General features: G+C 41.3%; 2 protein-coding genes across 3 annotated transcripts; both read left to right on the forward strand.

Moving 5' to 3' along the window:
- Nucleotides 1–1701: 1701 nt before the first annotated feature.
- Nucleotides 1702–15598, forward strand: adgrg4a (adhesion G protein-coupled receptor G4a). The gene is made up of 28 exons (XM_086101120.1): nucleotides 1702–1801; nucleotides 2122–2748; nucleotides 3467–3564; nucleotides 3632–3693; nucleotides 3775–3802; nucleotides 4087–4124; nucleotides 4523–4671; nucleotides 4808–4858; nucleotides 5562–5639; nucleotides 5778–5854; nucleotides 5933–6003; nucleotides 6077–6104; nucleotides 6196–6218; nucleotides 6292–6434; nucleotides 6868–6997; nucleotides 7832–7938; nucleotides 8038–8254; nucleotides 8883–9048; nucleotides 9146–9298; nucleotides 10478–10624; nucleotides 10758–10803; nucleotides 11016–11119; nucleotides 12621–12742; nucleotides 12826–13094; nucleotides 13987–14092; nucleotides 14216–14499; nucleotides 15288–15389; nucleotides 15471–15598. The coding sequence occupies exons 1-28, from the start codon at nucleotides 1732–1734 to the stop codon at nucleotides 15596–15598; spliced, it is 3624 nt and encodes a 1207-aa protein (XP_085957246.1). The 5' UTR covers nucleotides 1702–1731.
- Nucleotides 15599–17490: 1892 nt separating this feature from the next.
- vgll1l (vestigial like family member 1-like) lies at nucleotides 17491–23334 on the forward strand. Of its 2 annotated transcripts, none has more exons than XM_086101188.1 (3): nucleotides 17491–17721; nucleotides 20029–20231; nucleotides 21419–23334. In XM_086101188.1, exons 2-3 carry the CDS (start codon nucleotides 20042–20044, stop codon nucleotides 21832–21834), a joined length of 606 nt encoding a protein of 201 aa, XP_085957314.1. In that variant the 5' UTR covers nucleotides 17491–17721; nucleotides 20029–20041; the 3' UTR covers nucleotides 21835–23334. The 2 variants fall into 2 exon arrangements, with proteins under 2 accessions (XP_085957314.1, XP_085957315.1); XM_086101189.1 differs by having other exon boundaries at nucleotides 17491–17658.
- Nucleotides 23335–24984: the final 1650 nt, after the last annotated feature.

A 24984-nucleotide genomic window follows, 5' to 3' on the forward strand; every position in this document is an offset into this window, starting at 1 on the left:
GAAGGGATAAAAGAAGTATAAATATTACCTGGATTGAAGATTCTGCAGAAGTTCAGAATACAAGAAACGCTCTCAGTCCGATGACAAACTCCTTCGAATGAGAGAACATCACATAATCTAATTGCACTTGAGTCTTTTTTTCCTCCCCCCTCAATGAACACAAACACCTCTGTTCTGGCCCTTCTCACATGCTTTTGCCAAAGGGAGTTTTCATCTGCTTGACACGGTAAACAGGAAGTTAAGTCGCATGTGGGGTTCCAGTTGAATCATTTTGGTTTTGTTGAACCTTAGGAATCCAAACCAATAGGTGTCCTTTTTTTTAATGGTGTGACCCAGCGGTGACACAAGTTAACAAAAGTGGTTCAGAAACAGCGCTCTGCTTATATGAACGTCTTCTGGTACCCTGTTAACCATCAGGGGTGCAGCAGTACCACCCAGATCAGGGTGTGGAAATTGTATCTTGTAAAATTGAACATGTGCAGACCACCGGGCGGGAACTTCAGTTGGAGTCTCCAATGGGTGCTCACATGGTTCAGTTGCATCCATGTCAGACTGGAGCCAGGGAACACTCCCTTAGCCATGGGCTGAAGTCCTGATCTGAGATGACTGAACAACACACACACACACACACACACACGCACACACACACACACACACACACACACAAATTTTAAGATACGGTATTTTCTTGTTGTTGTTTTTAACTCATTCAGTACCAGCCAATTCTAGACCAAGTCTGAAAAGACGTTTAAAAACGTCTTTGGGAGTGAATGAGTTAATTAACTTTTATAAGCTGCGTTTGTTCTCTTTGCTCTGCAAAGGTCTTTGGTTGATCGGTTCGTTAATGGTTTTAGACGTCGTGGTTCTTTGGTTGTGTGAAGCACATGGAGCTGCTCCGTCTAGGAAATGTGCTGTATGAATAAAGTTGCCTTTCCTTTCCTTACAACAGCCTATTATGAAATTCATACCTCTCCAACATTGTGTCAATCACAATGATGGACAACAGTGAAGAGTCACGACAAGCCGGAAGTTGCAAAAACCTCAATAATTTTGCAATGTTTCGTTCGACCAGTAGGTGGCGTGATAGAATCATATTGATTCTCAAGAGCGTATTAATTCGAGAAAAAAAAAAGTTCTTACTGTAGCTATTTTACTTTTATTTCGTTCAGATATCAGAGCTCCGTCACAAAAAGACAAGCGTACCTGTCTGGGCCACTGAAGACGACACTGAAGGCCCAGTTTGATAAGTCATTGTTTGACAATAACTGAGGCAGCAGAATATTATGTTGGCTGTTTGCAAATTGTTTTATGATGTCCAGAGTGAACAAGTCCACAGGGTTTACTGTTATCCGGCTTGGTTCTTCTTATTGCCAGAGTTTAATGAGTAACTCCGGCAGCTAAATAATAAAGGGCGCGGGGGTGATTTCTTACGCACTGACGACTCTCACCAACGCACTCATGGCTCCTTGACGTGAAAGTCTACCCGTTTAATCTGTCCAAAAAAAACCCGAATTTGTTTTTAGGACTTCTTTATTATATTTCATCACTCAGACGAGACCATCATGGTAAGTGTCAATAATTCTAAGGCTTTCAAACAACAATTTTGGGGTTATTATTGAAGATTGAAGGCAAAATGTGCATTGCTCTCCTTATTTGTTTTGTAGCAGATGTCCACTTGACCGGCTTGGGGTGCTCCAGATTTTGCCTTTTTTTTTTTTTTTTTTTGCTGCAATGAACTCTGTGGCAAGTTTATCCTCCCTGACTGTTTGCTTGTTCCTCTCAGTGTGTCTTCTGTCTTCACGTAAGATATATATATTTTTCCAAGTTGTGTGAGACAGTTGAGAGTTGAAAGGCTCCGCTTAAAAAAAAAAAAAACAGACTGAATGAATTTGGGTCAAAAATGCTGAAATGTCAAAGAGGAAAGCGCTGTCGGGCGATTAAAAAGTGACATTTGCTAGGTGCTCTTACAGTAAGTCTTGAATGGAGGCTGCATCCATTCGACATCTATCAGAATTAAAATGTACAGTTTTGATGAGAACAGCATTCTTCAGGGGCAGCGTTTACTTTTATGATTGGTCAATTTGCAAGGAAGTCATGTACAAATTCTCCTGTGTTTGTCAGCCTCAAGCAGCAGCAGCCTGTGGGGCCAGAAGGTCCACTTTGGGTTTCGTCCATGTGTGTGGCAGTTGCATCCGGACACTGTAGTGCCCCCCCTCAGGAACCTGAGCGTATGCATGCTACTGCAACGCACTTACGACACAGAATGGATTGCTTTTGTCTACAAAGCTCCAGGAAGTAGACATGTGGAGCTGGGCCTGGGGGGTACGGGAACCCAGCTGGTGGTCTGGGTCTTTGGACAAGAATGGCGTCTAGATTTGGAATTGAAGGTGCTCCAGTGGTATTCAGTCTGCCTCACCTGGTCTGGGGGGCCCAATAGGCTGCGGGTTTTTCTGAATGGAACCATGCGCAGTGAGGCCTCTTTTGCAAACGTCACCGCACATCAGCATTTGGGCCAGAATGGGACCCTAACTCTGGGGATGTCACACTATGTGGACGCCAGTGGTGCCGTCAAAGTGGAGAAGGGGAATAATCTCATCGGAGCCATCGGTCAATTCAGAATGTGGTCCAGCGAATGGAACGAGGAGGAGCAGAGGAGGCGAACGTGCGCGGATGGAGATGTTCTGAGCTGGGACCCGCGCCACTGGAAACACGACTGCCCCCTTGAGAAAGACGCCGGCCTGCACTGCGGTAAGAAAAATGATATTGTTTTCATGTGAATCAGTAGTTTCAACTGTTGTTACTAAGTTGCAACCTATTTCATAGAAGTTAAGAATAATAAGCTAAAGCATTTTTGGTTGAAAAAAAAAACATCTCTGAAAATACATGTACAGTATGTTACATGACAAACGCTATTGCTAGCTGTGATGCCCACAAGCCAAAGGCAGAGCTGCACTGTGTTTGTTTACAGAGTTGCTAGTGACCAGAGCAGAAGTGAGTAGCATTTCTCGACCCAATATTATATGTACTGTGTGGGAACTTTTAAGGACAGAAGATTTTTTTTTTACGAGCTGTCCGTAACCTACCCAAAATGTGTCCACGACCCACTTTTGGGTCCTGATCCCTCAGTTGAGAATAACTAATGGGCCACGGAGAACAACCACAAAAATGTAATAAGATATCCTTAATTTGTCCCACACTGGGGAAATTTACAGCCAGTGGACCTCGCTATTCACGGGGGACGGAGACCGGGCTTGTCAGCGAATAGGAAAAGTCCGCGTGTAATGCCACGGTTATAAATGTTTTGAAAAAAAAATTGAACACCAAAAGTTTTAGAAAAATGGAAATAAATGACCGACAAGTACTCTACCTAAAATGTATAGTTCTTTAGAATTTGACAATTCATAGTTTAAAGCTGATATTTTAATTGCATGGGCTTGTTTGGTTTTTTTTTTTTTTTTTTAAATAGCATGGTCTTTCTTCAAAGTCAAAATGCAGATGTCCCTCAGACAGAAAAGACAGCCAGGAAATTGTTCTGCGTCACTGACAAATCTCACCAGAGAATGGGTATGAAGAAAATAAGTGGCACATGGAAAAGATTTGCCTTGAATTAACTTCTGCTATCTCTTATCAGTTCAAGACTATTTTCCCACTAGGCATTTCTATTAGCAACATATCTGTGGACTCACCTGTCAGGTAACCTTTTTGTGAGTGGGACTTAATGAAGAAGAGTCACGTGATCTGGAGTTCAATTATGTCACCTCTGTTTCCAAACAGTCCGAAATGCAGTGTGCAACTACTTCAGGTACAGTATGTCGGCCATCACGTGACATAAACGGTAATAGGCTACTGTCTCAAAGACAAAAGGGGCCATCTCTATTGGTTTTCTTTTAACTATGCACAATTTCATGTCGTGTTTGTAGCAGAGGTGAAAAAAAGCAACAACAAAAAAAAAAATCAAGGACTGAAGGGCACATTATAATTTCCATTATCCAATATAACATAACATTACATGAAACGGAAATGTAATGTATCAAATACGGAATTGAAACGCCGCCCGCCCCCATAATAATGTGATTTTTTTTCCAGAAATCAAGAGCTGTGTCCGCTACTGCTTGTAACAAATGGTGAGCTCAATTCAAGTTACCCCCCCCCCAAAAAAAGAACTGTAGTGCCTTAAGATACAACTTGAACTCATTCTGTGACCACCTTGTAACTCAAAACACTTGAATCTCAAATCATCATGTCCTGTTCTTTGAGCTGTCTCAACTTCTCTCAGCTCATCAGTAGGGCACTAATCTCACTAGTTCTTCTCAGAGGATAAAGAATCAATGACTGTGAGGACTGCTATAGTGTCTCTTACATGTGTTGCCACACCATTTGTGTTTAATCCGTTGCACTTGTATCTGAAGGCACCACTGTCATTTCAAGTGAAATAATATGATAGGGTAGCACATTGACTTTGCGTAATGTTTTTCTGAGTGGCAAGTCTTCCGTTTACATGTAGAGCTTATTTTACATCAAGTTTTAGCTCAGAAGTTACGATCACGGTGGATCCCGCTGATAGTGTCGAAGTGGTTCAGGGTTATGTTGCCACACGGCTGATTTGGACCTTCTCCACTGACACGCTCATCCTGACGGCGGAACACAACAGCATCCGCGTGCTGCCTGTGGGTGAGTTGGAAGTCGTAAACGGCCGTTACTGTCACCTTAATTTTCAGCTTGATCAAATATTGACTCAACTCATGACCTCAACTATATTATTGTGTACATTTTCATATTTTAGTCACTTTTTTTTTTTAATAAATAGAATCATCATCACCCGTCATGACATCTGCACCACCCACTGTGACTTTGCCCGGTAAGGAGGCAAAACAATGATGCATGTATTAAAATGGACTGTTTGCTTTTGGCAATAAAAATATTGCTTTGGTGCTATTTTTGTGGCATCTTGGTGCCAAGGTACAATGTGAAGGTTGTCTGAGGAGCTTCATTCAGACAAAAGTAGTGCTTTACCACTACCTTGTGGCATCTTGGGGCCAAGGCACAATGTAGAAGTCAATTGAGGAGTTTCATTTGGACAAAGTATAGCTTTACCACCCTGATATGGTGGCAAGGAACTATCTTGAAGTAAGAGAAATACCTTAATTTAGACAAAAGTAGTCCTTTGCTGCCATAGTGTAGCATCTTGGTGCGAAGGCACTATGTCCGCGTGATGAAGAGTTTCATTTGGACTAACAACTGGGGCTAAATTTAGCTCCTACTCAACATTCAATAATAGAACAGTCGGAATGTATGACTTTAACATACTTCCTTGACATCACTTTAGCTTATCAGGGCTTTGCTGAAATAATGACAAGCTCTTGATTTACTTTCAGGAACTGAAAAAAAGACATACACACGTTCTGAATAATAATCTTCAGACTAAGACTACCGGTAATTTTGTAAAATTGGATACACCGCCTAGCACAGAGGTTGGGAATCACTGCTCTTTGGCAACGGAACTCTACATTGCTGCCACTCTGAGGCGACCAGTTAGTTTCTTCATCCGTTCAATTTAACAGGTACAACCCAAAGGGTTCCCGAGCAAGTCGCTAATATGTCCACAACAGGAAATCCTTTGTACGTCAATGTGAGTGCAGGTCAGTGCAGATTAATGGATCTCTCTCTCTCTCTCTCTCTCTCTATATATATATATACAGTATATATATTTTTTAAATTGATTTATTTTATGTTGTACTGCCCTTTTTCTTTTTATTTATTTTGTTATGGCGCTGCAGATGTGTTTCTGAGGGCCAAACTCAAATTGGATTTCATCGGGAATGCCTCAAAACCAGAGGAAATGATTGAGCAGTGGGTAAGACCATCACAAACCAACGTAATTGGAATGCATTTGTGTGGAATTCGCACGCATTGAATTCTCTTGTTTCCAAAGTTAAAAAAAAAGCTGGAAGCAAAGGGCACTTCGCTCGTATGGAACGTCCTCATAGTGGAAGGTGCCTGGAGGTGCGTCAAAATGACTCATCCGTAAGATCACATTCATTAAAATGTCCTGTCTGAATTGATTGTACATTCACAGGAACGCAAAGAGACTTAATATCCAGACGGTGAGTGTTAAAGTGAAAGAATACGCAGTCACATTGAATTAATCAATATTCCTATTTGATGAACACAACCGTCTGGTTTCCTTTCTTGTAGCGTTTCCATGAGCAAAACAAACAGTAGGTGACTTTTCAGTTAGTGCCGTATGTTTTCTGCTTGTATAAAACAGTGTGTTGTGTGTTTCATTAACAGGTACACGTGTGACTTCCATGTTCAAGATTACAGCATGAAGCACATTGAGGAAATTAAATATTTCATCAACACGACCTTGACGCCCCATTACGCAAACGACTCCAGTGTCATTCAAACTATAGATATGAGGCTCAAACAAATATGTAGGTATACAAACCATCAAGTTCTCACACACACGCACGCACGCACGCACGCACGCACACACACACACACACACGCACACACACACAAAATTTACAATGGAACTTTAAGAGACACTATACCTGACTGGGCGTTTCTGCCTCACCCCCCAGCGCATCTGCAAATTTATTTTGAAGAATTACACTCGATCAGAGATTATTTTGCAGCGCCGGTGGTCTAACACGATTTTGGTGTATTTGATCGAGGCGCAGGCCCACACTCTGATTTTGATGCAAATGGGAGATCCCGCAAGGATAGGTTGGGAAAAGTCTATTTGCATGCCACAAAGGCACAAACACGCCCAATTCCACTTGTGCAAAAGTTTGGCAAAAAAAAAAAAAAAAAAACTGACAAGTATTGCGTAAACATGGTAGTGATATGCTTTTTCTCCTTCAGTTCCTCAAAATTGTTTAGAAGAATTGTCAGTGACAATCTACGGAAAATACTTTTGGCCTGAAACCTTTCCTCAAGTTAATCAGACCATGAGATGCAGTAAGCCAAGCTCCATGGAAGCCTTCAGACTTTGGTAAGATCTTCTTGTCGATACCACTTATCCTGATTATGGTGAGCTGGAGTCTATCGCAGCTGATTTCAGTTGAGGCGTCGGGGGACACCCTAGACTGGTCGCTCAAGTCAAAAAAGCCGCACAGCTATAAGATATTGAGATTGAGATATTGTTCAAGTTGCTCATGTAATGATGGGCCTTCGTGATATAAGCATGATATGATATTACTAAATCAGCATGACGATTTCACGGATCCAACTTCCCAAAAAATTGGTTTGAGTTACTTGACAAGTTCCGGAGCGAAAAATGAATGGAATTGAACATAAGAGGAGAAAATATGGGTTTCCTCCCACATCCCCAAAACATACAGTATTAGGTTCATTGAAAACTCTCGAATTTGAATGATTGTTCGTCTAGTTGTGCGTTAGTTGGGTAGTCTCAGATCCAGATGCAAATCCCCACTCGGAACATCTTTTGTATGGCTCGTGTGAGACCTCTAAATTGTCTGTCGTTGTGAATGTGACTTTGAATGGTCTTTGTCTATACTGCACGTGCAGTGCGATTGGCAAGCGACCAATCCGGGGTGTACACTGCCTCTCCCAAAGTTAGCTTGGTTTGTCTCCAGCTCATATACTTCTGGGTATCAGAGAAGTGATTGATGACCACCTAACCGGAATTGAAACCATGACAAAAACAATTGAGGTTGTGCCAGCAGATATAACCCAAAAATTTTTTTTTTTTTTTGGTGCCATCCAAAACTGTTCGGGCTTTTGCCAAGCGAACGTACTTGTGACGTCAGTGGAAAATGTAGAATACAATGCAAAGGTCATTTGTCTATCATCTGATTGTATTCAGTGAATTGCACCTTGAAAATGACACAACCAGCTGGGCCCAGCCGGACATGACAAATTGCAGTCCAATTGAGTCCATTTCAGAACTTGAAAATATCACTGTCACCACCGGTAAGAAACGCACTCACATATCGGTCATTTTCATCTTTCCAAATAGAATCCGACGAGGGGAAACCGGGAATTTCAAGTTTGCGTGTTGTTGTTTTTCAGATAATGCCGCTGAAGTGGTGGACTTAATCCAGAACCTGGTCAACTCCACGTTGGGCAACGCCACACAGCTTCCGCCTTCCGAGCTCAATACGGTGGTGGAGAAACTCAACCAGGTGGTCAACGTCACCACCGTCACGCCGGCGCTCGGTGGCAACATCGTTCGCGTTTTCTCTGACATCTTGATTTCCGACACGGACGTGGCCCCGGTGGCTGCTAGGTAAGGATATAGAAGCACGCTCAGGCTTTGAGCATTCATAACATCAAACTTTTACGCACATTAAATCCCCTTTTTTTTGGCAGGGGTGCGCTATAGTATGTTCCATTAATTGCCTGAAAATCTTCCCATCTTTCACTGTTTTTGTGATCAGGCCAAAGCCATGTCTAATTTAGAAATATTCTCTACTGGCTCTCAACAAAGGCAGACACTCATCATCCAAATACTAACATTGAAATTTGTCTAAAATGGCTGCTTCAAACCAAAATTGTTCAACTTTGATCTCGAGACTCTTCCAAGTATACTTTCATGATAAAAGATGTCTACCCGATTTTGTGTCGATTACTGAAATTGATATTAGGGTGCGATTTTATTTCATTTTTATTTCCAGGGGTCAGTACCGAGTAAGTGAGTAAGAGGTGTTCATTCTCTGGAAGAAAAATGACGTTCTGTGTACTTTTGTGTACTCTGTTTCTTTAGCGTAATTTTTTTTCCCCCACACATTCTGTAGATTTGAATGTGTACTGTCAAAGGCATCTTCAAATTTTACAATAGAACTATTTGGACAAAGTGAACCATGCGCTCAACTGGGTGTGTTTTTTTGTTTTCATCGCTCCCTTTGCCAAAATAGTATCCTGAACCTGACGGATAAAATGGGCAACACGATGGAGTTACAGAATGATTTGCTAAGTCTGACCGCCCCTTCGCTGGCTCTGTCCATGATTGACGTGGCTCCCGAGGGATTCAACGGCCTCACATTCAGAGCAGTGTCCATTTCTTCATTCCAGGAGCCTAATGTAATACCCAGAATGTGGTACAGTCGTCTAAAATCTTCATTTTCTGCCATTGATGTTAAATTCTAACGAGGAATCATTTTGTGTTTGTGTTTTTCAGGTACTTGTCAACCAGAGTTTTGAGGGCAAACCAATCCCGGATGCCAATGCGACCATATCCCTGCCGTCTACTCTCCACAACTTTCTTCCACCTGGACAGAGAAATAAAACCCGGGTCCAGTTTCAGTTCTATGGAACACAAGACCTCTTCCAGGTATGCTCGTGTGAATTTCTTTTGGGGGGGGGGGGGGGGGGGTTGTCCAAGCTGATTCTGTCCTGCCTCTCTTGACAGCTTTCTAAAAATTGACAACATTGACACAATATCGCTGCATCGTGGTGAAAAAGTTGTTCCTTTTGTATGTTTTGCCAGGCGAGCCAGGGTGCATCCTTAGCTAGGCTAACTAAGTAAGCTAGCAGTTAGCTTTGGCCCAATTTGCAGTGGTATCTACACACAACGGCATCCTTATCTTTTCTCGGCAATGATCATTAGCCTACATGAAAAGAGAACTTTGTCCTTTTATCTCTCTTGTGCGATGTACAAATAACCTTAATAAGACATTAATCACTTTCCATTCTGCTATACTTTATGGCACGGTCTCTTTATACAAGCCCGAGTGTGTCAAACTGGTTTTCGTGATGGCCTACATTGTTGTTATGGTTGCCCTCAGGACGGAGGTTGTAATGCTATTACAACCTCCGAATGGCACGTTAAAAGTCACTGTTTGGTTCACCGCTTGGTGTTTAGGTCATGCTTTGATTCACATTAGATGCATTAAGGGAACAAATTGCGACAGTGACGTCTTTTGTTTTGTACAAAGAGGAACAGGTGAATGACATCAACAATATAAAACCGCGGCTCATAACATGGGAAATTCACAACTTGGTGCCAGTATCGCTTTCTGGTATGTGCGGTAATGTGAGGTGGCAAGTTACGTTTTCCTTTTGCATTTTTGTTTGCTTGACGCCATTTCAAAGAAGAATTGACATTGTGCCATATTGTTACGTTAGCCATGACATCTGCTAAATTTTTGATTTCCTGGATTGAGACAAATATTTTTCGGGTAAAGAGAAGCCCTTGTTAGAGCTATTTCCTGTGGCTAAGAGTGAAGCATCAGCCGAACCTGAAATTGTTTTTTTTTTCTTAACACAAGAAATCCAAAACTGATCATAGAAGAATATAATTATGACGTAATAGATGTGTGACATGCGCTACAGCAAGATAGCTCTTTGCTTACGGCGTTGACGGCGTTGAAATTGGTCAGCAATTTTATGATTTGTTTCGGGAAAAATCATGGCAGGCTTCCGTCGGCCACGTGAAATGAAGTGGTGACATAATTTGGGCTGCAGGCCATGTGTTTGAAACCTGTGGTTTTCAGTTTGGTCTCACCGACAGGGCCCCCAAACTGCCAACGCAACGACGCACAGCGACTTGATGTTGAACTCTTACATTGTGTCCGCAAGCATCAACGGCAGCCATGTTAGCAACCTGAGTGATGGCGAGAGGGTGGTGATCACGCTACGTCATCGCAAAGCCAAACAAGTGAGACCCTAGACATACTGCATCGACTACTCACAAAAAATTGGGATTTGGGGAAATTTCGGGATGAGACGAAAATGCACGAGAACTCCTACAGGATAACTTTATGTGACTTTGTTTGTTTTTGTTTTTTTAGAATGGCAACAGGGTGCGGTGTGTGTTTTGGGATTTCAAGGACAATGGTAAGGGTCTCGACTCTCGAAGGTCTACATTGAGATTAATGGAGCTGCCTGGTGGAACGATGCAATAAAAGTGCAGGGACTTGTCTGCCAGCAGATAAACCACCTTAATAATGCATGCATGTGTGTGTGTGTGTGTGTGTTTGTATGACTATTCTTGTGAGGACCACTGTGATATGTGTGTGTGTGTGTGTGCATGTGTGTGGGTGTGTCAGGTGGGCTGGGTGGATGGAGCAGCCTCGGTTGTGAAACTTGGACTCTTTCGCCTTATCAGACCAGATGTCTGTGTGAGCACCTCACACATTTTGCTGTGCTGCTGGTGAGTCATACTGGATGTGTACTTTTTCTGACGGAAATCATTTCTTGGCAGTGGGGGATTAAACAAACTCCTATAGCCACACATAGGGAGTTCAAACCGGTCAGGCTATTATATAGCATGATTTTATTTTTTTCCCCTCGTGGGTTGCATGATACGACCACATCATCAGGATCTTCTTACAATCGCTGTATCTGAGGAAATATTTTCAAATTGTCTTCAACGTTGAAAAAACTACGTCTAAATTGTCTGACATTTACAAACACAATAGCATTATTGAAGACTGGGTTTTCTTTGATTTTTACAAAAATATTTAGTTTAGGTTATTGAAGACCCTGAATTGTCTTTGATATTTACAAAAACCCGTATTGAAAATGACTACTGTTTCCAAAATCACATTTTCTTTCACGTTTACAAAAAAGCTGTATGTGAAATTAGCAGAAACCATGTTGTCTTTGGAGTTTACAAAAACATGTTGGGATATTTTAGACTCTAAATGTATTTGTTGTCTTGTAAGCACATTTTAAGCACATTTTGATCAGATGGCCTTAGTTCGTCGGCCTTACAGTGCAGAGATGCCGGGTTAAAATTCAGGCTAAAGCCTTCCTGTGGGGAGGTTGTATGTTCTCCCCGTGCCTGCGTGGGTTTTCTCTAGGTATTCCTGTTTCCTCCCACATTCCAAAAACAAGCATGGCAGTTTGATGGAACACTCTAAATTGTCCCTCGGTGTGATTGTGAGCGCGAATGGTTGGTGAACAGGGTTGCGGGGAGTTGCTGGAGCCTATCCCAGCTGACTTCGGGCAGAAGGCAGACTACACCCTGAACTGGTCGCCAGTCAATCACAGGGCACTTATAGAGACAAATGAGCATTCACACCCACATTCACACCGTCACTGAGTGGGAACGACCCCACGCTGCCCGCACACAAGTCCAACGTGTGTACCACTACACCATCAGCGACCAACGTAATCCTTAATTCCTAAATATTACTAAATATATTACTATATTACATATTATGTTATTATTGTAATTGTGAAAGCCTGACGTGCTAGAGAAAAATACAAGGGCAGATTTGGAATCAACATTTAAAAATCTGCATTTGATGGACACCATGTCCATCAAATCTGGGTACATGGTAAAAAAAAATGACACAATATTTTCAACATGATTTCCATCATTTCTAATGCATATTTTGATGCGCTTTGGTGAGCTGCATCAAATAGGTCTGCATTGCCATCAATTTCAGTACATTGACTGGTCATGCGCTGTGGTTTAAATCTGGAGTCTTGATTTGAGTAGACTTTCACAGAGAAAGGTATGGTCAACAATCTGCTATGCACCCAGACTTTGCCAACACCCTAGAGAAAAATTTTCTTGCACCTGATTTAAAAATGTGGTAAAAATATGTTATTGAGGATCCTCAATGGTCTCCAAGAGATATTTCGGATGTTCACCTATTTATGTCTTAACATTGTTAATAAATAGTTCCCCTTTTTGATTTCAGGATGTTTCCAGAACTCCCATAAGTGAGAGTGACAGTCACATTTTAAACGTGCTCTCATACATTGGTTGCGGTATATCCGCCCTCTTCTTGGGGATCACTCTCCTCACTTACCTTGCTTTTGAGTGAGTCATCATAAGGAAAAAAAAAAGAAATCTGGTCAATTGTGAGTATAATGGAACCCTCAATGTCATTCACCTGATTCCAGAAAGCTTCGCCGTGATTACCCATCAAAAATTCTCATCAACTTGTCGGCCGCCCTGCTGGGACTGAGCTTGCTTTTCCTGCTGGACTCGTGGCTCTCGTCTTTTTACGACTACAGCTTGTGTATCGTCACCGCCGCCACACTGCACTACTTCCTGCTGGCCTCCTTCACCTGGATGGCCCTGGAGGCCGTCCACATGCACTTCGCCCTGGTCAAGGTCTTCAACACATACGTGCCTGCGTACATCCTCAAGTTCTGCGCTGTCGGGTGGGGTAAGGAAAAAGACGGCACAGTCTTGGTAATGACATTATGAAGAGCAATATCACAGACTGCAACCATACAGACAATGTATGGCCTTTCACTTGTATAGCACTTTTCTATCATCATGGAATTCAAGCTTTAACGTTTTCTCGATTCACCTAATGATGATGCAGCATCAGGAGTTCCGTATTTTCAGCACTATAAGGCGCACCTAAAAGCATTCAATTTTCTCAAAAGCCGACAGTGCGCCTTATATTCCGATGCGGCTTATATATGGATCAATATTCTGATTTCATGAACGTAGTATTCTAAATGTTCTATAAATTGCTTTGTTACAGCTGCCGTGCTTGTGAAAGCTCAATATAAGTAAAGCTGTACTGTATTGTATTCCCTTTAGCGTAGCTCCATCTAGTGGATACATAACACAACCACAGCCGCTATTGTAGCTTCTATTCTATAGGCCGTATAATGCGGGGCGCCCTATATATGAAAACCGTTTTAAAATAGGCCATTCGTTGAAGGTGCACCTTCTACTCCGAAGCGCCTTATAGTGTGGAAAATGCGGTAATTAGGTGTGCATTAGCTTGCCTCCAAATTCTAAAATTATGTGGACAGTGTGACCCTAACAATCACATTGTAGTGGACTCAAACATCATTTCTTGTAGATACATTCACCATATTTCTAATATTTGTCCTATTAAAGTTTAGGATCTCAAGCTTTTGGGGTCCTTGAGGAAAAACATATTCATGCTACTAGAGGATGTTATTGTTTTTGTTCAGTTGCAAGAAAGAGAGCCAAGGGAGCTGTAGTCAAAGATTGACAATTTAATGTGTCTCCCTGTATAGTGTTTTTAAAAAATGCTGCTAATCCTGCTCTGGCAATGTGCCTATGTCTCCTTGCAGGCGTTCCTCTGGCCATTGTCTGCTTGGTGCTGGCCATAGATAAAGACGCCTATGGGAACACTCAGGAGACAGCAGTTGCAGCAAAGAGTAAAATTACCAACGAATTGTAAGTACTCCCCATGATAGTATATAGAGCGAGTTTGTTTCAAATATAAGGTTACAGTTTTTGCAGAACATACCGTCAATAACAAGAGTTAAAATAGTGTCCTGTCCGGGGCATTGTATCTAGCTGCTGGCTGCAGAACGACATCTTCTTCTACGTGACTGTGGTGGCCTTCGTCCTGCTGGTCCTGTTGTGCAACGCAACCATCTTCGTGGTGGTTCTGATTCAGATCCGCAAGATGGCCGCCAACAAAAAGGCGTCGACCAGCAGTCGCAGCACCATGCAGGACTTGAGGGCGGTGGCCAGCCTCACCGTTCTGCTGGGTCTCACTTGGCTCGTGGGCTTCTTCACCTTTGGACAAGGCAAAGTGGCCATGATGTACCTGTTCACCATCTTCAACACGCTGCAGGGTAAAGATAAAAAACCTACAGATTGATTTTAATGCCAGATTGATGACGTGTGAAAGGAGAGTTTCCCCCAAGCACTGTTTGGTGCTAATAGATTGACTTTTTATGTTTGCATGGTTAAATGTTGCAAATGTTACCGCAATGACACATCATTAAGCTACAAAAGGCTTGAACTGATTCTCATTTACCGTTTTCTGCTAGAAAATGGAATGGTGTCCATTGATTGGCCAACAAGTAATCTCAAATCGAAATAAATTTTTGAAACGATGACGACGGAGTGGTTTGCGCCAAACGCTGCGGAATTGATGAGCAGAAAAGAAAATGGCTTAACACAAGACAGATGAGCGTTTTGATTCCAATTCGTAGTGCAGGGTTTTCAAAATTTGGGGATGTCAATGTTATGTTGCGCGGGGTTGAATGTAAGGCAACTTGTCATCTAGCTTGTTTACTTTTCAAATCAAGTAATCAGTAAAAAACTAAGTTCCTTTTAAAATCAAGTAATGAGTTGAGTAACTAAGTTCCTTTTTCAAGGTAACTGTGGTACCCCAAGTTATGAGCTCAGTGACAGCCATTAGAGAGCCACCCCCCTAGGAATAAAAAAAACATTGTTGGACATTTACCACAATAAATTGAAATGAAAATCACACCTCATTTTGTGGAAAAAGCATCTGTGTGATGACAGCAGTGTATTTTATGAGTGTGGTTTAAGGTGACAAATGAAAATTGAACAGTTGTCTGAGTGGCGCCGCTTCATTGCAAAAATGGGAATTTTTTTTTCTTCTCTTCCACAGGGTTCTTCATTTTTCTCTTCCACTGCCTGATGAAAGAAAATGTGCGGAAACAATGGCGAATCAATTTGTGTTGTGGTGCTTTAAGACTCGCTGACCGTTCAGGTACTCTACTTTTTCAAAAAGGGAATGAGTTGCGGGCTGGGTGTGGAATTGAGCTCCGCTTTGTGTGCTTTGTGTTTTCAGACTGGAGTGCAACAACGGGCGGTCACCGCAGGAAAGAGAATCTTATTAACTCCAGCTCCACTGTCAAAACCTCGCTCAGGAACACTTCTGAGTCTGACACTGGCATGGAAAACCAGAAGGGGGCGTGAGAACGCCCCCCCCCCCCCCCAATGGTTTGACTCAATGCCTTAAACTTGCTTTGCCGTGGGGAATTGTCCAATTTCACATAATTGTTTCAAAATTAACAGCTACAGTCGTGCCTTGAGATACAAGCTGAATTCATTCTGTGAACACACTCCTAACTTAAAACACTCATATACTTGAAGGGCTGTAATAATATCGAAACAAATATTTAGCCCGTCCATGGCGTTTTCCATTAGGTGTTAGCATTAGCATTAAGGTAGCAGACTTAAAGGGCATTTTCTTTACAAATGATGTTCTATGGAGCCCCACTAGTCCAAACATGGCATTCTGATTAAATTTGTGTTTGTGTAATATGAGTTAAGCGGTAAAATACACCGTTCTTTTTGTTAATATCAGGGGGTGGCCATTTTGCCACTTTCTGTTGACTGAAAATGACATCACAGTTGATCAAGGGCTCAGTAATGACCAATCATGGCTCACCTGTTTTCTGAAGCTGAGCCATGAGCAACTGAGATACCATTTTCAGTCGACAGCAAAGTGGCATGAATGAATTGCAGTTCTTTTTCAGCATTCGGACTTTGTGCTCAACAAGTAGCAATTCACTGACTCTAAATGTGAATTAAAATGTGACGGAAGAATGTGTGAAAACTTGCATTTTGGTACTTTATGTCCATTTTGCTTATTGTGTGTACCCATGTTTACCCTACTTTGGTCAAACAAAAATGCAAACATAATAAATAGTATCATGCCTGATTTATTGAATATTTATTTTTATGCAATGAAAAGTTCAAGTGATTGATCAAAGTCCTATTTTAGCCTTATTCATGTCTAAAATTATTTACCCTGATCCAGGTTATAATTTTTACCCTGATTCTTGACAAGCAGACTTGCTGTTGCCAATTTCTTGTCAAACATGCTATTTTCACAGATTCTTGTCTAACTACCATTTCCCTTGCTCGTCCCTGATTCTTGTATGGCATACACTTTTTCCTTATTTTTGTACTAACACAGACAAGGATCAAGGAATGACTACGAACATATTTTAAACCAGATTTTTGACTGGCACACTTTTTAATTCCCCAAGTCTTGCCTAATATACTTAGACCCTGATTCTCGGCCAGCACATTTGCTCTTTCAGATTCTCGTCTGTCACACGTTTCCCTTAATTTTGACAATTTACCATTTGACAAGTTACCATTTTTCCCTGATTCTTGACAACCAAAACCACTCTTGTCTCACAATCTCTCACCCTGATTCTTGGCGAACGTACTTTGTAAAAACTGCTCCGTGGTTCTTGCCTAACACACTTTTCCGGGATTCTAGCACAACTATTCCGATATTCTTGACTAACGTGCTTTCTCGACTTTGATTATTGCGCTGCATATTGTTTTGAATTACATTATAATACATTTCAAATGATACCCCTTGGTTGTTGACCAAAAATGCTTGACATTCTATTTTCATCTTTTCATGAATGTTACCATTCCTTTATTCTTGATTGGCATTCTGATTTTTTTTTGTACTCTCTGACACTCTCAGTCTTTAAAAATAAAAAAATAAATGTCCATTGTTTGAAACTTTCTGGCTGTTTATGTAGACTGGCAAATGTGCAACACTATTTACGAGTCAGTGTCAAACTACCCTGCAACAATTACACGAGTCATTCGCAAGCCACTCAAGGGTGCTGGTCGATGTTTAGCGGCTGGTTTGGAAGAGTTCTCCCTTTGTTTTCCTAAGATCACAGAGGCTTTCTAATTTTAATCTCTTATCTGCATGGATGTCTGCAAAGTCACTTCTTTATAGCATTAAGAGTTCGGAGATTTTTTTTTTTTTTCTTGAGTCTAGGATTCTGGCTGAACTTGCTGGATGACATTCTGCTCATAGTTGTGCACAAGAAGACTCCCACACCCTTTCACAAGCTCACACATCCCATCAGTCAGTGATATTTTGGGGCTTTCCTCTATACAAAAAAGAAACATTGTGGTGGCATTTTTCACCCAACCAATGACAAGTTACCGCGAAGCCCGGTGGCGGAATTTTTCCTGAAATTTTGGCAGCTGCTCATGTAGGTAAACACATCAACTTTGCACTCAAAGGAAAAACTTACCTGTTGTTCGCCTTTGGTCAGGTAAGAAACTTCAAATGCGCCTTTTCTATCATTTATGTGGTAGGACACAGCAAAAATAAATAAATATATATATATATACATATATATATATACAAATACAAATAAATGTTGTACAGCAATAACAATTTCTTCATTTCTACTTGCTTGCTCAATCGTGCCGCGCTGAGAGTTTCAACCTAATTCATGCTGTTGTCAGACTGTTGACTTTGCCGAGGTTGAGCTGACCCGAAAGATATTTACACAACGAATAAAAGCACATGGACAAGAAAATATGTCCGTCTGCATGCTTTGATGAAACTTTTTTTTTACCCTCCGAATTGGAAACTGAGAAAATTAAGGTAAAATATACTGTATATGTAGCAGCATTAAGAATATACAGTATATACTGTATATGTATGTATTTTTTTTTTCATGATAGTATTGCTTCTTGAGTGCCTTATGAATAGTAGTTACTGTGTGTCCAATTTTAACTAAAGTTTAAATGAACCATTTTTGGCCCTTAAAGATTTATATTCAGGAGGACTACACAATTACACAAGATTTAACTTGTGGTATGATAGTAGTAGAAGTAGTTGTACAGGTACTAGTACTAGCAGTCGTAGTATCCGACCCAATTATTTGAAGAGCGTAAAGTTGACCAAAGTGCTTACCGCTGTGTAACCCAAACAAATAAAACATAGTAAGTAAAATGCATGTAAATACAGAGGTACAGTAAAAACACCAATAGAAAAAAAGTTTTAAAAAAAATCATCATCAACAGCTGAAGCTGAGGGACAAGTCAGAGGGAAAAAAAATTGCGTTTGAAGTGACTTTGCCTCGAGCCAAATACAAAGGAGGACGACTGAAAGATAACTGCATGATTACTTCTGACACATTCCACAACATTAAAAGTCAGCTAGACATACTCATGATTTTTAGGACTAATACTACTATCAAGTAATCATCTTTACTCAAATGAAAATAAGATGAGTTTTCACTCATGATTGAAAGCTCAGTCTTCACCTTTACTTCATGATGACAAAGCATCAGGAGAAACCGGGGATCAGTATCTTGCTTAACCAAGGACATGCGGTCACGAGAGTTGGGGATTGAACCCAGAACCTTCAGGTTGGGAGTTGAGCACCCTCGCACCTTAGCCGTGCGGTGCTGATAGGTTAATAAGATAAGATAAGAAAACCTTTATGAGTCTCGCAATGGAGAATTTCCCAATTCACAGCATTAATCCGTGATGATGTTGCGGTAAATGTATGAATGTAACCGGGAGGTAAACTCGCCTCAATTTCTGGAAGTATTTCGGAGCTTTTGAATTCGTCCATCCATTTCCTGATCCACTTTTCCTAAGGAGGGTTGCGGGCGTGCTGGAGCTTATCCCAGCCGTCTTCGGGCAGCAGGCGGGGGACACCCTGATCTGGTTGCTAGCCAATCGCAGGGCACACATAGACGAACAACGATCCGTGCGAGCTCACACTCATACCTTGGGACAATTTAGAGTGTTCAATCAACCTGCCATGCATGTTATTGGAATGTGGGAGGAAACCAGAGTACCCGAAGAAAACCCACGCAGGCACGGGGAGAGCATGCCTACACCACACAGGGAGGCCGGAGCCGGAATCGAACCCTGCACCTCTGCACTACGTGCTTACCAGTCGACCACCGTGCCTTCTTTTGAATTCACTTGATCCCAAATTTATGATTTACATTTACCCTATTAAAGAGGCTGCTGATGATTGTATAGTTAGATTCTATAGTTGCCGTTGTTTTTTTAAGTGTCGGTATATTGCGTTACAATTTTCTTGGTAACACTTGTAACTGATGTAAAATTAGATAAATTTGATTTCGAAATTTGATTGGATTCTTTTTTCTTTTTGTGGGCTATGTTTAGAAGCCAATCACAGCTGTTAACTCACTCATTTTGTTTACCTGACCTCATTTTCAGCCATGTTCCCAACTTTTCACATCAAGCCAGTCACACAGATCAATTGAGTCCTAACCAGTGTGCTGTGAGTTACAGTAATATCCGCCACCTGGTCTGAAAACGTTTTTTTTTCCCCTTCAAATGATCTATCCAACTCATGCCACTGACGTGTATTGCGTAATAATGAAATGCTTTTCCTTTACATGGCAGAAAGCACGTCATTTACAGTGCGTATCCACTTTTTGAATTGTTGTTTGGTGGTTTACCGCAGGACATTTGGAATGTAAAATATGTGCCACGGTTCAAGATTGGGAAGGAGGACCATAATATATATATATAAAAAAAGAATTTGACCTGCACATGCGTATTTCCTTGTCCTCTGCGGTTTTCAGTGCCGGCTGACCCATGGAGGATGGCATGGACAGTCCGGTGGCCGTCAAGGTGGAGGGCCACTCCCGTAGCGTGATCCTCAGGTATTTTCGGGGCGACATCGGCAGCATGGTGGACGCTCACTTCAGCCGCGCTCTCAGCAAAGACGGCAATGACAACATGCCGGTTGTCAAGGCCAAGAAAATGCGTAAAAACATCAAGTTAGGTAAGTCAGGCAAGGTCGTCCAAATTCACTCACAAATTGACTTCTGGGCTTTGTTGCTACAGTATTCTATTCGGTCTTTGATGTTGTTGTACACCGGTTAATTGGAACTTTTGCCATCCAGCGGGAGAACAGACAATTGTTCTGCCTGTCACTACACCTTGCTGGTATAGATAGATGAACATAGAGATAAGCTATTTGTCGGATATCAATGGCCGTCAATATATTCAGCTGTTTGCTTATTGTTGCGCTCCTTCTATAACACACAAATACACCACAAGGTGTGCCAAAGCCCTGGCTAATAGGAAAGTAGTAATTGCTGTTGGGCACCCAACCAAAAAGGTTGATGATTGCCGATAGACGTCACAAAATGGTGGCAAATCACTACTTTTGTCAAAATGAAGTACCTGTCATTCCAGCGTAATTCCTTGGCACCAATATGCCAAGAGATAACACCAAAGCACTACCTCTGGCTAAATGAAGTTCCTAAACTTAATTCAACATACCATTGGAAGCAAGATGCCACAAGATCGCGCCATAGTACAACTTTTTTCTAAATTTAGGCACTAAAACTCAGTTCGACATATTTTGTTGGCACCAATTTGTCACCAGATGGCGGTAAAATACTACCTTTGCTTAAATGAAGCACCTTAAATCACCTCAACACAATTTCTTGGCACCAACATGGCATAAGATATCTGAAAACGGTACTTTTGTCGAAATGAAGCTCTCAACTAAAGTCAACATAGTTGCTTAGCACCAAATCTCACCAGATGGTGGCAAACCACTATTTTAATGCTTTTTTTTTTGTTGCAAATAACAAATTATATCTAAAACACACACACACACACACGCACATGCATGAAAAAAAATCCCAGATTATGTGAATATGCAAATACCAATCTGAGAAAACGCAGGTTTCACTTTATTTACTATTTCAACTATTATTATTGACATTTATAAATATTAATGGGAGGTTTTGATGACTTGTTTGTTTGTTTTTTGCAATTCTTGTCGGGGTTCAAACAGAGCCGCCCCCTCTTCCCCCAAATAATGGGCTTTTACTGTAATAATTTTCTGACCAGTTAGGTGAAATTTCGCGTCACATTCCACTGTAGTTGTCAATCAGAGACATCGGGGACAGACAGGTAGCATCCTGATGTTCATTTTAACTGCTTGTTCTCCATCAGAGGACAGCAGCAACGGCCACACCAACTTGGTCGAGCCTGCGCCTGTGAGGGGCCGCCACTTGGCTTTCGGCCCCGCCGACGACCACGCCGGGCCCTGGCACTCATTCATCGGCAGGACAGGGGAGACGTCGGGCTTGCCGTCCGCCGCGTATTCCGTGGAAGACCTGAGCTTTACCGGGCAACAGTACACCTCGTCGCTGCTCAACCTCCTGCACGGCGACCGCGCCGAGGTGGCGCCCGGCGTGGCCTCTGGCTCCAAGACCGAACATCTGGCCAATTGGATGGTGCCCCAAGGATTGAGAGACTCTGTGGAACCCGCCGGAGGCTTTGAGCCTGGTAAGCCTTCGTATGCAATACAGCATCTGCAGTCAGGCTTCCTGGGAGGCTATCAAACCTTCCAAAATGGACATAATTAGAAGCATCATCCAAATAAACGTGTCATTGTTGTCTCTGCTCATAAATGATTGTTGCGTTGTTTTTGAACTTGGGTTCCCGGTGATCCATAAACTGTAGCTTGAGGGTGAGCAATACAATTTGCAATTAATTCTTGTGCTGTGTCATTATAAATAAGTACATAACTAGAGCCAATAAAAGAAACATAATAAATAAATTCGTCTTCCCTATTTTAATTTGGACTAATTAAAAATCTCATATATGACTGATGCGTTATCACATGAATGTGACATCCCCAAGCTAATACTTTTTGGGGGGAATAAAAGGCCTGTTTCCCCCCCCCCCCCCCCCAAAAAATATAGTCCTATTTGTGAGAAAATAAATGCATTTTGTCCAGAATAAAAGGCATAATATTGTCATATTTTTTAAATTCACCGGCTAAAATGTGCCTTTCTTACCTTGCTAAACATTGACTTTTACAGTATATATTAATATTACGAACTTATCTGGAAAGTTTTTCTCCTGGATAATGGATCTTTGTTCTTGTAAAGACTACAATTTTGTGGCATGGTAGTTATGTTTAATTTGTGTTGGGTCCATGGGAAAAAAAACATCTCACCTGGACACACAAAGTTGAAGAATCCTTGTGTTAATGTCAATTCCCACGACAGTATGGAGTCAATTATGAGCAGAATTGGCTCCACACTGATTTTCTAACTGCTGATGTCGCAATAAACATTCGGCAGAGTTCTGACGACACATTGCCACTTTTTGCCCCATCTTGAAACCCTTGAAAAAAACCAACATGGTTTATTTGTGGATTTTCCCAATCCCAGAAGAGTCACATTCTCGTCTATTTGTAGCTTCTCTTGAGTCATGCTTACTGTTCATGAGGTTTTTTTTCCCTTGAGCTCCATTTTAAAGTGTTAACTATTTGTGTTTATAATTCAAATGGGATCGCCACGCCAGGAACGTGACATCACATCTTTCTTGTGAAAATCGCAGTATTTTCGCTACGGTCTTACTTTGTGCTATTTCCACGTGTTTGTTCCCCACCTACAGACGACGAGTATGCAGTTTTTGTATTGTTCCAGTGTTGTGTGTTCGAACCCCCTCCTTGTACATGCGGTGTCGTTGGGCAGATCCAGAACAGCCCATTCAAATGAGAAGCAAAGTGTTTTTGCTTCAAGCTGTTTATTGGATTGGATTGGATTGGGTAAACTTTATTGTCAAATGTATTATTTGTCATTAACGTTGAAGGTAGTTTGATTGCTTCGTATAAACATACAATGGGAAACTTCGCTCATTAAGCAAGTGTGTGGTGAGCAAGTTATTATTATTATTCATGGTACATTCAACGGACAAATGTCCGTATTTATATCAGAGAGCAGGTTCGTGTCTAAATGAGTGTTTTTAGAAGTAGCAGTAAGAAATTCCCACATACAAAAAAATAGTTACTTTGTGTAACATCAAGTTTTGTGAATAAAAGACTCCATGTGAAGGAATGCTAAATGCAAACCAAAGCCACTGGTGTTAGAAGATTATTTCTTGAAGTCAGCTTTGTTGTCTAGTGTCCGTCAACGTTTACACAACACAATGAAAGACTTACCCTGTCCTGGCTGGTCCTCCAATATTTTAATCCAGTAAATTCGGCCGGTGGGTCTCAAACTGGGGTGCCCCGACCATTTGGGAGTCTGCAAAATAAAATAAACCAATCACTGATTCCTTCATCAGCTCAATCAAGTTTATGATATGTTCATGACATTATCACCGAAATATGACATCACTATATAGCTGTAAGTCAATTTTAAGAACAAGAGGCTTATCGTTACTGGAATTAAGTCCCATTTTATTTCAGGAATTGTAGAGTCCTCTTTTTAAAGTAAATATCGGCAGAATATTAAAATGGTAAAGTTCTAGTTCACTTAGGAATCAGACTGTATTCCCTCACTAAACATTTCCTTTCATATCATATTTACACATTGTCTTAAAACTATGACTTTATTTTGGAATTTAAAATAACAAATATAAAATATATATTTTTAAAATGGAATAAATTGAAAAAAAATCTGCAAATAGGTGAATCCATGGATTCCGAACTGAGAATATGCGGGGATACACTGTATGTCTGTGGTACAGTATACATTGGAACCCCAATTTCTTGCTTTTTTCTTTGGAGGGTGTGGGGGGCGGGGGGGGGGGGGGTCTGAATTGACAGCCTTTTTTTTTTTAAAGCCACTTACACACATTTAGAGTGTGATTCAATAATTTGTCAAGTTGAATGGAAACCAGCTGCTGGTGAATGGAGACCGAAAGGTCCATCATCATGCTTCACTGAATGCCCACGATTTTTGTCATTTTCAGCAAAGTGTCTGTTGGAGATGAGCTTCAAATTGGGCCATTATTTTGACACGTTTTAGGATCATCTTCCAACCTATTCTATGCTTGACTGAAGGCAAAGAGGAAGCTCATCATAACAGTGGATTCTATCTATCTATCTGTCTGGCTGGCTAGCTAGCTCTCTAGCTAGCTATGGAGCAAGGCAATACAGTGATCCCTCGCTATTTCGCGGTTCGTTTATCGCGGCTTCAGTGCATCGCAGATTTTTTCAAACATATTCATAATAATTTTTTTCCCCATATACATGGAGTACAGTACTGTATATGTTGCTCTATGTGAATCGCTGTTGTTTTGCAGCTTCTCGCGGACCGTTTGCGGACATATAATAAAAATAATAATAATTTTACCTGTATATGTTTATTGGTTGCTACTTCGCGGATTTTCGTTTATCGCGGGTGGTTTTGGTCCCCATTAACCGCGATAACTGAGGGATTACTGTACTGTAAAAGCAGTCGTGTTATTTATTCACATTTCCACTGCCACTGACTATTCTGTAAGTCTCGAAATTGGATGATTATTAGCATTGACATTCCCCAATCCCACACCAATGTCAGGAGGGAGGCTGACAAGCTGAGTGGGTCAAGTCAGCAAATATGCAGAGGAAAATACCCATTTCTTCTCTCAACTTTAACCTCCTCAGTACATCCTCAGCATCATCATCTGCTTATTTAAGATATCCTGCTGGGATTTTACTTTGACTTTAATAACGTGTCTCTTTGCTTACTGTATTGGCCATACCTTCCAACAGGTCATTTGTGTTTGTCTTGCACAGT

Source organism: Hippocampus guttulatus, chromosome 2 (assembly GCF_054856545.1).
Source record: "Hippocampus guttulatus isolate MCC_2025c chromosome 2, RoL_Hgut_1.0, whole genome shotgun sequence".
Taxonomy (NCBI): Eukaryota; Metazoa; Chordata; class Actinopteri; order Syngnathiformes; family Syngnathidae; genus Hippocampus; species Hippocampus guttulatus.

What these genes read in the sequence shown, in the direction of transcription:
- adgrg4a (XM_086101120.1), top strand. Translation starts at nt 1,732, where the DNA reads ATGAACTCTGTGGCAAGTTTATCCTCCCTGACTGTTTGCTTGTTCCTC. An exon ending in AGTGTGTCTTCTGTCTTCAC is followed by an intron (nt 1,802 to 2,121) that starts GTAAGATATATA and finishes TGTGTTTGTCAG; the next exon opens with CCTCAAGCAGCAGCAGCCTG. An exon ending in CACATTTTGCTGTGCTGCTG is followed by an intron (nt 11,120 to 12,620) that starts GTGAGTCATACT and finishes TTTTGATTTCAG; the next exon opens with GATGTTTCCAGAACTCCCAT.
- vgll1l (XM_086101188.1), top strand. Translation starts at nt 20,042, where the DNA reads ATGGAGGATGGCATGGACAGTCCGGTGGCCGTCAAGGTGGAGGGCCAC. An exon ending in GCGTAAAAACATCAAGTTAG is followed by an intron (nt 20,232 to 21,418) that starts GTAAGTCAGGCA and finishes GTTCTCCATCAG; the next exon opens with AGGACAGCAGCAACGGCCAC.